The sequence below is a fragment of the Melitaea cinxia genome, chromosome 24 (genome assembly GCF_905220565.1).
Source record: "Melitaea cinxia chromosome 24, ilMelCinx1.1, whole genome shotgun sequence".
Taxonomy (NCBI): Eukaryota; Metazoa; Arthropoda; class Insecta; order Lepidoptera; family Nymphalidae; genus Melitaea; species Melitaea cinxia.
In genome coordinates, this window is record NC_059417.1 from 3363533 (window position 1) to 3377110 (window position 13578).

General features: G+C 39.9%; 1 protein-coding gene across 1 annotated transcript in view; it reads right to left on the reverse strand.

The window, feature by feature from the left end:
• LOC123665777 (microtubule-actin cross-linking factor 1) overlaps nt 1-13578 on the reverse strand; it is a 222973-nt gene that overhangs the window by 27375 nt on the left and 182020 nt on the right. The window contains exons 68-85 of the mRNA XM_045600037.1: nt 13294-13486; nt 12656-12882; nt 11912-12056; nt 11491-11610; nt 10356-10553; nt 9395-9558; nt 8640-8739; nt 8107-8292; nt 7499-7617; nt 7097-7255; nt 6508-6739; nt 5966-6154; nt 5599-5753; nt 3031-3256; nt 1761-1893; nt 1067-1190; nt 559-679; nt 108-265 (exon numbers count right to left, since the gene is read on the reverse strand). Coding sequence (XP_045455993.1) covers nt 108-265; nt 559-679; nt 1067-1190; nt 1761-1893; nt 3031-3256; nt 5599-5753; nt 5966-6154; nt 6508-6739; nt 7097-7255; nt 7499-7617; nt 8107-8292; nt 8640-8739; nt 9395-9558; nt 10356-10553; nt 11491-11610; nt 11912-12056; nt 12656-12882; nt 13294-13486 — 2949 coding nt within the window. The remainder of the gene's footprint in view (nt 1-107; nt 266-558; nt 680-1066; nt 1191-1760; nt 1894-3030; nt 3257-5598; nt 5754-5965; nt 6155-6507; nt 6740-7096; nt 7256-7498; nt 7618-8106; nt 8293-8639; nt 8740-9394; nt 9559-10355; nt 10554-11490; nt 11611-11911; nt 12057-12655; nt 12883-13293; nt 13487-13578) is intronic.

Below are 13578 nucleotides of genomic sequence, written 5' to 3' on the forward strand. Positions count from 1 at the left end.
CCAATACAATGAATACTTTTAAAACATTGGCAAAATCAAGTTTAAAAACTTTGTTCTCAGCCATAAGTTATTAAGCTTGATCCTAATTGTCTTAAAGATATATTTACCTGGAGGTGACATTGTCCCATCTGGACTTGAGATTGGTCAGGTTGAGATGTAACTGGGAAGTTGGGTTTGGTTTGTCTTGGCGCTTGATATACTCCTGGCCTTGCTGCAGAACTGCTTCGACCTTTGGTCTATTGGCTTCTATTTCGTTGTATACCTCCTATACAAGAATTATGAAATTTCAAACAATGATTTACTAAAAATCTAATCTTATTTATTATGTAGGCTTCGTCATAAAATAAAAGTATCAAAAGGAGATTTATAATGTAATGATGTAACAGGAGACATTACCGCTAGCACGACGAATTTTTCCAGTCTACCTTGATGATTATCGACGATAACAATACAATTCTTTCAAGTATTGTCTGAACATTATTTTGTAACTGTTCTACGATTTTACTTGATTATATAAAATAATTACTTTTTATACAAAACCATAATTATATCACGTACCATAAACCTCTCGAGTTGTTCCGTAGCAGTCTCAGGCAGACCGCCGACGGGTTTAGAGGCAGCGATCACACTGTCCACTTCTGACAACCACGACAACAGATCGCCGATCTCTGCGTTGAAGCTGTTAACAAATATAATAAAATGTAAGTAACTACTACCTTGTTCATTTTGTTTGTCATTAGGGCTAAGAAGAAAACAATTTGGTAATTTGGAAGACACGGCTGACAGATTTTTTTTTTTTTGGATGAGGTTGTGTAGTAAAATAGGAGGCCGTTTTACTACACAATCAGTAACTATTTTAAAGCTGGTTTAATAAGGTATTTGTAGTGTACAATATAGTAATATAAAATTGACAATATAATAAGTAATAACTAAAATCAAAATTACGAAACGATTTAATTTTCAATGATTGCCATGTTCAAAAATTGCAGCAATATATATCTTAACCGATTTTTTTTTTCTTTTCAGAAATTTCATATACTAATGTATAATTAGGTTTTCATTTTACCTTTGGGCTTCGCGTAAGGCGTCCTCTAGTTCGGCCTGGCGATCTCTTGCCTTCTGTTGTAGTTCGCGCCACTTTCTGTTGAGTGTTGCCAATTTCTCTGAAGTTTCTCCAGCTTCGTCTGAACCTATATTATTTTTAAAATTAAAAATGTCATTTAGTATTGTTATATTTTATGTAGTATATATTTTTGCGTTATTCAATTGTTATAAGCGAAAACGTTAGATCCTTTTTTGGCGTATTCTTTAGTTCATCAGAGCTTTTAAGATGATTATTAATTATTACAAATTTTGTATTATGACATGGATAAAAAAAAGCATAAGCATTACAGCTAATTAATAAGAAGAATTAATTAATTTTAGTGATATCATTATTAGCCGACTTATCTTGATTAAGATAATTCGTTTTTCTTATAGTACCACACAACTTCAAGTCTAAATTATTATAATTATAGGGAAAACACGAAATCGAACATAATTTAATTTTCCTTGTAATCATATTTTGTTTTTTTTTTTTTTTTTTTTTTTTAATATTGAATTGTGTTTATACCCTTAAAAAGAAATAAGATCAGAGGTATAATAGGAATGGCATCAACTGAAAATAAAATAAAAGAAGTGTAAGCAACTTCTCTTTGAGATCATCGGATATGCCATTTCCACCAGTCCCCTGTTATAAGCAGCACAGCGCACACACGTACCCGTACCCTGCTGTACGAGCTGAGCGCCCGCCTCGTTGAGCGAGTCCACGCTGGGTTGATGGGCCGCAATGTCGTTCACTAACACCTTTAGCTTGGCTAGTTCTACTTCCAAGATTTGAGGATCACCCGCAACCTGAAAATTATGAGCTTTGAATTTGGTAGCCTACGACAGTGTTTAGTGTTCCTGTCTGTATTTTTGTTTGTTTTAAGTATATCGAATTAGGTTATATATCTATATATATTTTAGTAGGTTGGTATAAGATAATGAAATCTCATTTCTGAAAGCGTTTTATTTGTCATATTTATTGCGTGTCATGTCAGTGAGACTCTAAACTCTAACTTCGTTCCATTTTTCCCTTAATTTTTCTATTCGGTATATAAAAAATAAAAATCTGCTTTCAATGCGAATGTTCTTATTTTCGTCCGAATAGTTGTGAGTGCGTCGATATTGTTTGTTGTAGATAATTTGGCACGCTTTCATATACGTATAAGTACGTGTGTGTGTGTGTGTGGGCCACGTACCGGCTTGAGCGTGTCGAGCGTGTCGCTGGTGTGCTGGATCCAGGCCAGCGTGTCGCGCAGCGCGTGCTGCAGCTGGCCGAGGCGCAGCAGCGCGCGCTCCAGCTGCTGCTGGCGCTCCACCATGTGTGTGTGTGTGTGTGCGGGCCACGTACCGGCTTGAGCGTGTCGAGCGTGTCGCTGGTGTGCTGGATCCAGGCCAGCGTGTCGCGCAGCGCGTGCTGCAGCTGGCCGAGGCGCAGCAGCGCGCGCTCCAGCTGCTGCTGGCGCTCCACCATGTGTGTGTGTGTGTGTGCGGGCCACGTACCGGCTTGAGCGTGTCGAGCGTGTCGCTGGTGTGCTGGATCCAGGCCAGCGTGTCGCGCAGCGCGTGCTGCAGCTGGCCGAGGCGCAGCAGCGCGCGCTCCAGCTGCTGCTGGCGCTCCACCATGTGTGTGTGTGTGGGCCACGTACCGGCTTGAGCGTGTCGAGCGTGTCGCTGGTGTGCTGGATCCAGGCCAGCGTGTCGCGCAGCGCGTGCTGCAGCTGGCCGAGGCGCAGCAGCGCGCGCTCCAGCTGCTGCTGGCGCTCCACCATGTGTGTGTGTGTGTGTGCGGGCCACGTACCGGCTTGAGCGTGTCGAGCGTGTCGCTGGTGTGCTGGATCCAGGCCAGCGTGTCGCGCAGCGCGTGCTGCAGCTGGCCGAGGCGCAGCAGCGCGCGCTCCAGCTGCTGCTGGCGCTCCACCATGTGTGTGTGTGTGGGCCACGTACCGGCTTGAGCGTGTCGAGCGTGTCGCTGGTGTGCTGGATCCAGGCCAGCGTGTCGCGCAGCGCGTGCTGCAGCTGGCCGAGGCGCAGCAGCGCGCGCTCCAGCTGCTGCTGGCGCTCCACCATGCCGCGCAGCAGCGCCGACCAGCGGGTGTTGACTTCGCCCAGCGGCGCCTTGATGGCCGACGCCTGCTCCGACGACGTGCGCTCCGTTAACTCCGCCGCTTGTCTGCGTGTTTAATGTGCGTTATGTACGTGTCGATGATTTCCAGTCGGTAGCCCCCGATTCATATAGTCACAAAACGAATCGTTTTTGAATATAGGAACTGGACTTTAGTCGATAATGTTAAAAAGCCCGTGACAACCAGAGTGGCCTAACTAAAATTTTAAAGGTAAACTTTTCGCTCATCTATCGCATGTCGTAATATAGCCGGTCAAGGATAAAGTGAAAGACGCATGGCAGACCAGCCAGTGTAGCCAGTATCGCGCCGCCCATAGCCTTGCTTCAGTTGACCGTATAGCATTTATATTTTTACTTATTCATGCAAGTGTTCCTTGGTATTCAAATGCCTACCCGACAAAACAAACCGAAAAAAAGTTTCACTTGCATAATAGTTTCATAAAATCGCACCATTATTTTTTAAATCACAAGCTTAATATGATAATGTGCAAATTGCAGCAAATTATTTTCTCTTATTATTGTCTCAAAAGTAATTAAAAGTGGTGTTTGGTCAATTACCGAGCATTTAGGTGTTGCTCAGCAAAACAACACCGCACATGCATGGCGCCGCACTAAATAAATTAGGCCGACGCTGTGCATGTTGTTACTCAGTGCATATTTCACCGTGTCTATCATCGGATGCACTCATTAACATTCTTTAACATTAATAACATTTAAATCTAATAAACATCTTGAACCTATAGTTCTTTCTAATTTTAACATTAAAATATAAAACATTTCGCTAAGGTTCAGGCACCCAACATTGTGGTCCTTCGAGCCGGATCCCCAATCTGACCAATCCCAATCCCCACGTCTGACCGAGTTGCGATAAGCCTTCAGAAGCGCACCGAGGCGCCGGCACCACCGCCGGCCCGCTCCACCACCGGGAATATGTTCGGTCAATAACGGAAACATTTCGCTAAGGCTCAGGCACCCAACAAGTGGTAAGTAATAAGACTACCAATATACTAATATAAGACGAAGATTTAGAAGAAGATACAAAGAGGGACAATTTGTCAGGTAGGCAATTCAGATTGTCAAAGCTTAGTTATATTTTGAAGCACAAAAATAAATGTCGAATAAGCATAATAGCAGTCCTTAGAAAAAAGTAATTTATATTTATATTAAGTTTTCCAATGATTATAATTTTACTCATCTACAAGCAGACATGCAAATATTGATTTTTTTTTAAGTTTTCCTAAAACTCTGTTAAAATAAATACTTATTAATCAATGTAAAACAACATGTACATAATATAACAGTAACATAAACTGAATTATACAGTATTAGTCAGAGAACACACACATTAAAATTACATATTAATACTGACAACACAAGACGAGCTTTGACAAACAATATATAGAATTAAAAAACATCGTCGTACAGTCAGAAATATTTATAGTCACGGGTTTTTATATTTTATTTTTATTCATGTATGAAATTTTGAAGATTAAGCTACCTTTAATAGATATAATAATCCGCTTTTCTGATTGCTCAAAATTTCACAGAAGCATATTTACTTTTCTTGATTTTAACACTGATCAAATAATTAAAAAAAAATGTGTTTGCTACCTATATTTTTTCCTATTCGATAAATTAGTTTAAAATCAGACTTAATGTTTGTGTGTCTTTACAAATAATGAAGTTATTATTATAAGTATTAAAGTCATTAATTCATTCAGATTATTGGATTCCAACAGTGCCAAATTAGCACAGATGATTTCACAAATGTCACGTAGAATGGAGAAGACAAGTATTAGTCTTTCGGCCCTAAAAGACAACACAATGTAGGATAAAATTTTTGACATAGTATTTTGACTGCACATAGATATAATACAAGTATCACGAGACATATAATAGCGCTACTATCACGATAACAAATTACAAGCAAACAAAAACACTCAAAATTTGTTTTATTAATAATCCTTGCCTCATCAAACTCCTGCTCAAGACGATTTGTTGCGCGGAGGAACATAAAAAATATATTAGTACAATATTAATATGGAGTAACTTTATTACGTGAAAATTCGTGTGGAATATTGGTAATTGTGGAATGGCAACTAGTGTAGTTAATTCTTAAAGGATTGCTGCAAACACTAATACTATTTAAAGATCTGGTTCTAATGTTAAGGGACATTTATTTTAATAAAAATTTAAGCTCAGGAATACTGGTGGATTTAAAATTACACACATTTGACTATGAATTCTAATAGAAATTTTGTTTGGTTTCTTCTAAAAATTTTGGTCGACCAATGTTATTACCATCACCGTGTTATATTTTAATATTTTCAAAATATCTTGCTCAAATAATCTGGAAGATTATAGAGTATAGGTAGAGTGGAGTCATTTACCTGTTAAGAGCCTCAACTTTGACCATATGAGGATCGACTTCTTGCTTGAACGACGCAAGTTGGGAGATTTGACGTTTAACGGCATCTATGTCGGAGCCCAAAGGACCCATTTGGGAGAATCTTTCTTCAGCTGTGTCAAGGAATTCTTGTAGATTCTATAAGAAAAACAACTTCGTGCTACAAAGCTTATATTGCTTAAGACAATTACAAAAGCGTTTAAATTTTTTGGTTTTCGGTTTAGCTTTTAGCTTAAACTTAGCTAGCTTAACAACTCCAGAATTTTCACTAATTAGAATTGACTAAAATCGTTTAGTACTAAACTAAACAAGATCTGTTAAGTCAGTATTCATATAATTTGAAGACATACCTGTAAAGTGTCATGGAACTCCATGGCTTTCTCCATGGCGTCGATGAGGTTTTCCTCCCTGCGGGCATATAGCGCGGTAATATTGTCCCATGCGCTGTCAAGGTCTTCCATATGCTTTTTAACTTCGGGTTTGTCGGGCTCGCCGCATATCGACATGAGGGTGGATCCGGTCTTGCGGACTTTTTCAACCTGACAATGTTAAGATTTGGGCGATATAATAACTCATATTATATTATAGGCAATATAGGTTACTATAGGTCTTCATATCAGTCTTTCTTTCTTGTCTACTGGGTGAAAAAACTATTCTCAAATAATAAAAGAGATACTACGTTTTTAGGCTTGCTTATTGTTTGGTACTATTGCAGTATTTCAAGAAAGGTAAAAAGGAACTACTTACAAAATTTTTAAAAATGGAGAACAATACCACTTAAGTCAAAAAATAATCTAATCGATTGATCATAGAAAGTTTGTTTTTATGAATCATATACGTATACGCATAAGAGTACGTATAGTCCTAAGAATCTCTTATCATCTCAACTCACCTCTGGTTTAGTATGGTCGATCTCCTGTCTTATCTCCTGTAAGGCAACCTGTTGTGCCTGTATGGCTAGAGGTTGGGCCGCCGGCGGTGGTTGCGCCGCCAGCGCGTCTGCCAGTTCTCCTAAGGCGGCCATAACAGTATCCAGTTGCTCCCAGAACTTACGAGCCATTTCTAACGCGCTGTCTAATGATTGACCACGATCGCCTGATGCCTTTTGTACTTCTGCCCAAAGTCTGCGTAAGATTATAAGAATATTTTGATTAGTAAAATGTTATGCTACGTCTATGGTATTTATATAATATTAATAATAAATAAAAATTTATGTATATCTTCACTATATTCTTATTAATATTATATAAATAAATATTTATATAATAAAAAATACATAAAGTTATATTAGTGTTTTGGAATACTTCTGTATTTCAAGACATATTTTTACCGTGCATATCTTGCATATCATGTTCTAGTTTAGAAAATAAGCAAGATATTACATAAATGAAAAGCTAACAGAACAATGACAAACCAAAAAAATGGTATAATTTTTTGAATGGTAATGGGAAAAATATTCTTCCGAAAATTTTCATACTAACTTGTTAAGTTTATCCAGTTTGTTGCGTATATCCCTCACAGCCGGGTCGCTCTTGTTCGCTTTAGCCATGACGTCACTAGCGGCGCGTTGTACCGCGCGGTATGCTTCTTGTCTCTTATCCAAGTCTTCGATGAGAGCGTTGTTTTCGTCGATTTGATCTCTGTCGAAGAAGTAATATTGTTAAATATTGGATGCTTGATCAAGAATTCTTATCTTTTTTTTTCTTCAATATTTCGTTATAAGTACTCCAATATAGGAAAACTAGTTTATTACGCTTTAAAAACTATGTATATATAGAAAACTTAAATTTGGGGAAAATCAGATACGTTGTTCAAGAACTTGAGACAAATTTGCCAGTAAGGGGGGAGGGGTTGAAAAGGGAGTAAAAGTAAGGCGTAATTACTGTATCTTATGCGGATGGGCGGAGACGGGCTCGGCGTGTCGCAATTGGTCGGCGGCGCCCGCGAGTGCCCGCACCATGCCCTCCAGACGTTCCGCGAACACTGACGACTCTTGCAGCGCCTGGACACACACACACATGACTATGTCTATTGCAACTATACTGTGTATATGTACGATTTTTATTTTTGTGTTTACCCAAAAATTAGGGATTCTAAACATTTTTTGAATATCATATCAAAAATTGACCGCTCCAGCGGGATTCGAACCCGCGTCTCCGACTGACCGTGTCGGCGCTCTAGCCAATTAAGCTATGGAACGATGTACCCGCCAGAGCGAAATTCTTGATATGATGATTTTTATTTTCGGTTTAAGCGAACTGTACTGTGTATCTTTTGTTGATAATTTGAAGATGAAAAATTTTTGGTAAAGTGTGAATTTTCGACATTATAGACATCGTGTATTTATTGGTTTCTTTATAATTTTTACCACAGATTAAATCATGTAATTACCAACAAGTTTTGATACGTTTTTACTCTTAATTATCTACATTATGTAAAGTTTTCAGTTAATTCCTAGCGTAAAATAATTACTTTTTATCATCTTTCATACCTGTTCCAACTCTTGCTGTCTCTGTCTGAGCTCAGATTTTAGAGCGTTGTATCGATCGCAATCATTCTCTACAATATCCTGCACTTTAGCCGCATCGTCTTCTCCACACAGCTTGGAAAGCGCTTCTCCGGTCTTTATGAGTTTGTCCACTAATGGCTTGTGGCCCGCGATTGACTGTTGTAACATCTGGTGGAAAGAATTTTTTTTGTTGACCACTTCAATATGTTTTGATGGTGTCTGAATTTGCAAATGTTCAAATTTTAAGAAGTATTTAAGAAAAAATTAGTGTTAAACGAATTTAGCTCAAGTGTAGTGTATAAACTCAAATTTAAATTTAGTTCTGAGATCATCTGGTTGTTATACATATAGAATGGTAAATATGTTGACTCGTTAGACCTTGTTTGACTATTTCTTGTTATATTTTAGTTGATAGAATCTAAACAATTAACTATATCTTTATCAAGTTGATCAAGTGTTTAGAAATTTCGTTTAAAAATAAATTTATGTGATAATTTTGTGTTTTAGTGTCTTACCTCGTTCTTATCCTGCTGTTGCGCGATGTGGTCGGGTCTCAGCGCGGGCAGCGCCAACGCACTGACTTGTTTCTCCATTTCGTCTAACCAAGCGCTCAGGCTGTCGAAATAATGGTATTAGTTAGAAAACGGTTATGTTATTAGGTTCCAAATTGCTTATATTTAACAAAATTGGTATATATATAAATGTTTCATTTAAATCAACTTAGCGTAGATGAGGGAAAAGTATCTAGATAAAACGGTAGTTACATTACTTTTTTTTTCTTGAATAATGGTATATCTGATTCTATAAAGCAACTGAGCGGATCCTCTCTAGGTACATTTTTTTAATATAATCAAAATATATATTATATATATAGGTATATCCCTATTTTCATTGGTCGCGCAATAGCTTGAGAACAACTTTACTGATTTTTTATATATTTTTAAGTTTTTTAATCCTCTAATACTTTGAAGATGTTTCTTACGAAATGAAAATTTCAGAAAATTGCGCATAGAATCGTAAAATTGGTTAACGATTATTAAAACTATATTTATAATACTTGAATTTCGGGCATACGATGTTGTCGCGTTTGATCTCTTGTCACTTTGACCCACCAATATTTTGTGACGACGAACACAGTGGGGCGATATGGAGGGTGTTACAATCGTTGCGGGTGTTAAGTGGAACGTAGCCGTAGTGTGTGTGTGTGTGTGTGTGTGTGTGTGTGTGTGTGTGTGTGTGTGTGTGTGTGTGTGTGTGGGGGGCCACTCACCCGCTGTGCGTGTCGGCGAAGTGCTCGGCCAGCGGCAGCGCCTGCTCCAGCGCGGCCAGGCGCGCGGCGCACAGCGCGCCCACCTCCTCCGTCATCTCGCGCAACTCGTCGCTGCGCACGCGCACCGCGCGCGCCTCCTCGCCCGACTGGCACTCGCGGAGCACCTGCACGTACGTACGGCTTGTTTGTCATGGATTCACCCGAAAGTACTGGACTGATTTAATGATTCTTTCACCGGCAGAATACAATGTTATCTCTGAATGACATTTATTTTAAAGAGAGAAAACGAAACGTCGGCTTAGAGATTCGATTTCCTTTCGGTATTGATATTTGTATTTATACAAATGGTAGAAGATCCGCAACTAAGTCGATTTTCACCGAGCTAATTAATAATAAAATGAAATTTACAAATAAAAATGTATAATAAATTCAGTATATTAGATGATACTAGCTGACCCGTCAAACGTTGTCTTGCCGCTAAACGCTATTTTAAAATAGGGGTTGGTAGTAGAAGGGTGAAAATTTAGGGTTGTGTGTATTTTTTAATGTTGTATCATAAAAAAATAGAAATTAAAAATTTTGTCTAAAAAATAAAAAAAAAATATTTAGGGGTGGACTACCCCTAACATTTAGGGGGATGAAAAATAGATGTTGGCCGATTCTCAAATACCGGATAAGCACAAAAAATTTCATGAAAATCGGTCAAGCCGTTTCGGAGGAGTATGGCAACGAAAACTGTGACACGAGAATTTTATATATTAAGATAATAAAAATGAGTTCCTAAAAAAATCTGGGCTGACCACTTCTTTTATGATCTTAGATCTGGTTGTCCGTTGTTACGAGTCTCCCCTTCGCGAACACGAAACACGTTCAACTGCCGGTCCCGATCGTTATCATGCACATCTGACAGCGATCGTCCCTCGCAGTAGCGAACGCACCCGACGCACGTCACGGGCCATACCTTCTTGGCCTGCGCGAGCAGGTCTCGCGCGCGCGCGCGCTGCGCCGCCACGTCGTCGGCCAGCGGGCGCAGCTCGGCCAGCTGCGCGCGCAGCTCGGCCGCGTCCCCGGCCGGCGGCTCGGCGCCGCGCAGGCGCGCGTCCGCGCCGCGCAGCCACTCCACCAGCTCCTCCATGTCGCCCACCACCTCCAGGGAGCGCTGGGGGCGCACGCGCATACATCATCACACAGTTCCACTACCACCTTGGAACTTAAAAACCGACCGATGGCGGGATAACCATCCAACTGCTGGCTTTGAAATACACAGGCCGAAGACGGTCAGCAGCGTCTTAGATGCGACAAAGCCAGCCCTGCGATCACCAGCCCACCTGCCCAGCGTGGTGACTATGGGCAAAACACATGAGTTCACTCCATTTTTGGCGCGAACTTGTAGAGGCCTACGTCCAACAGTGGACTGTATTAGGCTAAAGTGATGATCCCCCGCATTAGACATATCGACAACATTGACAACTAGTTCGGTATATAATATACCGAGCGCCTACAGTGAGCGCTGTGTGGAAGGGAAGGGTGGAGAACGTTAGACTGTTACATTTATCCCTAGTTAAGTAAACTCTAATATATGGACCACCTTCAGCAAAAGTTGCGGGAAAGGAAGGCAGTCGGTCGACAGACAGTTACGTTATCCACAGATTCTAAAATATCATGCAATTTTTTTTTTAGCAAAAATTAAAGTATTTCAATCAAAGAACACAAACGTGTTACTAAACGCAATACTCGAGATTGGTAGAAAATTCAACTATTTTTTTTAAGTATCTAAAACTAAATTTTACAAATAAGGTATTTACAAATTTAAAAATTTAAAAAAAATTGCACAAAAAATTGTAATCAATATTTTCTATTATTATAGCTCGATTTAACTGTTCATTGGCAATCATCATCATCATCATTACAGCCTATACAGTCCACTGCTGGACATAGGCCTCCATAAGTTTACGCCAAAAATAACGTGAACTCATGTGTTTTGCCCATAGTCACCACGCTGGGCAGGCGGGTCGGTGACCGCAGTACTCATTGGCAATATTTCTGAACAAATTTATAGACATACAGATAGACATAGAGATACATTTTATTCATACCTTCTTATTGAGTAACAGACGCTCGGCTTTACGCTGTACTTGTTCGGCGATAGCGTCAAATCGTCTGTTGTCGCGCGTTACCACGCCTTCGACATGCGTCGCACCTTCACCGGGTGAAATCTAAAAAAGATATATAATTAAAATTTCTACTATTTTGCAAGAAACAGTTAAACCACCTTTTTTTATTAGCTGGACATTCTAAAGATGGAAAAAAACATTTTTAGTAAAAACTTTACATTTTGAAGACCTTTTCAAAATAAATGGATTAGAATTATCAGGTAAGCTGGACTAGTTCAACAAGATTTACAAAAAAAGGCAGCAAAGTAAACAAAACTATCTTACAGAATTTTAATTTTTATAAGGTTATTGAACAAAATTTGGCTTTGTAATAGTTTTTTAGTTGGATAAGTAGTATTGTTACCTGGCAAAGTTGTGGTCCAACGAGGTTGATGTTGTCTAAAACAGGTCTAAACTCTTGTAATTCAGCTTCCAATCTCAAGATGTCTTCCTCTCGCGGCTCAACTGATTGTAAGCACGTTTCTGCACTTGACATCCAGTCGGACAACCTGTTAGAAAAATCGTAGAAATTAGATAAATCTCTTGACTAGAGAGAAATTCAAAGGTAGAAGAAGAAAAATTAGGAAAATACTTCCTCCTTTGCTTGATAAGCGGATTTTGTCAAGCACTTTTAATATATAAATTATGAATTTTATTTTAAGTAAAGCTACTACCGCTTTTAAAAGCAACTAATACTGAGATCAATCTGCTAGAAAGTTATCAGACACTTTCAAAATCGGTTATTTAAGCTTTTATATCTAAGCCACTTGTCAGGTGTAATTTTTCTAAACTATTAAGCACATCATTTCCACTTTCTTAAGAATTAAAACAATTCTGCGCTACGTTGCGTCAAATCACAGAAATCCACGCTATCATTACAGCCTGTACAGTCCACTGCTGGACATTGGCCTCCACAAGTTTACGCCCAAAATAACGTGAACTCCTGTGTTTTGTCCATAGTCACCATGCTGGGCAGGCGCTGCTGCCTGTCATCAGCTTGTGTATTTCAAATCCACGCTATAGTACATGTATGAGTGCTTGAGAGCGCTACGCTGCGCCACGCTGCGCTACGCCGCGCTGCGCCGCGCTACGCCGCTACGCAACTCACTTGGCGTGGCTGCCGTAGAGCTGCTGCACGAGCGGCAGCGTGTCGGAGGCGCGGCGCAGCAGCTCGGCGCCGCGCGCCGTGAGCTCGCCGTAGCGCCGCGCCAGCGCGTCCAGCTTGTCCTTCAGCTGCAGCGCCTCGTCGCCCGAGATGTGCCGCATCAGCTCCAGCCCGCACTCCACCGTGCCGTCCACGGCCTCCTGCTTCGACGCTATCTCCTCCGTCTTCTCCTGTACGCGTGCCAAATCGCTCTTATTAAAATCTCATAATTATCACAAAAATATGTTATTAAAAAATTCGCGTGTTCACGGCAATCCTACCTAAGAACTTCGATAGTACGACTACTTTTAATAAATCTGAGGGCCCAGGGTTTACCGGTTATGGATGAAGTTTATCTTACACATAAGTAGCGAATAGATTTTAACAGCGGGCGGTAGAATAGGCCATTACGACCAGCTTGACCTCAACTGATAAACTACAACTTTTAGATTAACAATTGCGAATAAAAATATCCTATAAGTGTTGTGAAATTCGATGAAATTTTATCTGTCGGATATCGTTATCCATCGAACATTTTTTTACCGACAACCAGTAAAATAGGCCCAAAAACAAGATTCAAAGCCAATTTGTAAAGCACTTACAGCAAGTTCATCCATCTGCCTCAACAGCTTCTCCATATGAACAGGCAGCACCTTCCTCTTGGCCAGGTACTGCTCCATGCCGTCCATCCAGGCTGATAGGTCTTGGTACGTAAGGACTAGGTGTCTAAGTCCCTTGCGCGAGTTGTCCAATAGCTCGCCGATGTTAAGACTGTGGTCGACTAGAGCTTGATATCTGAAAAATGGAAAAGCGACGATTAAATAATTAACTAAATAGTATATTTTATTGTAATAACTGTTACTCAAAATTGATGATGAAAGAATGAT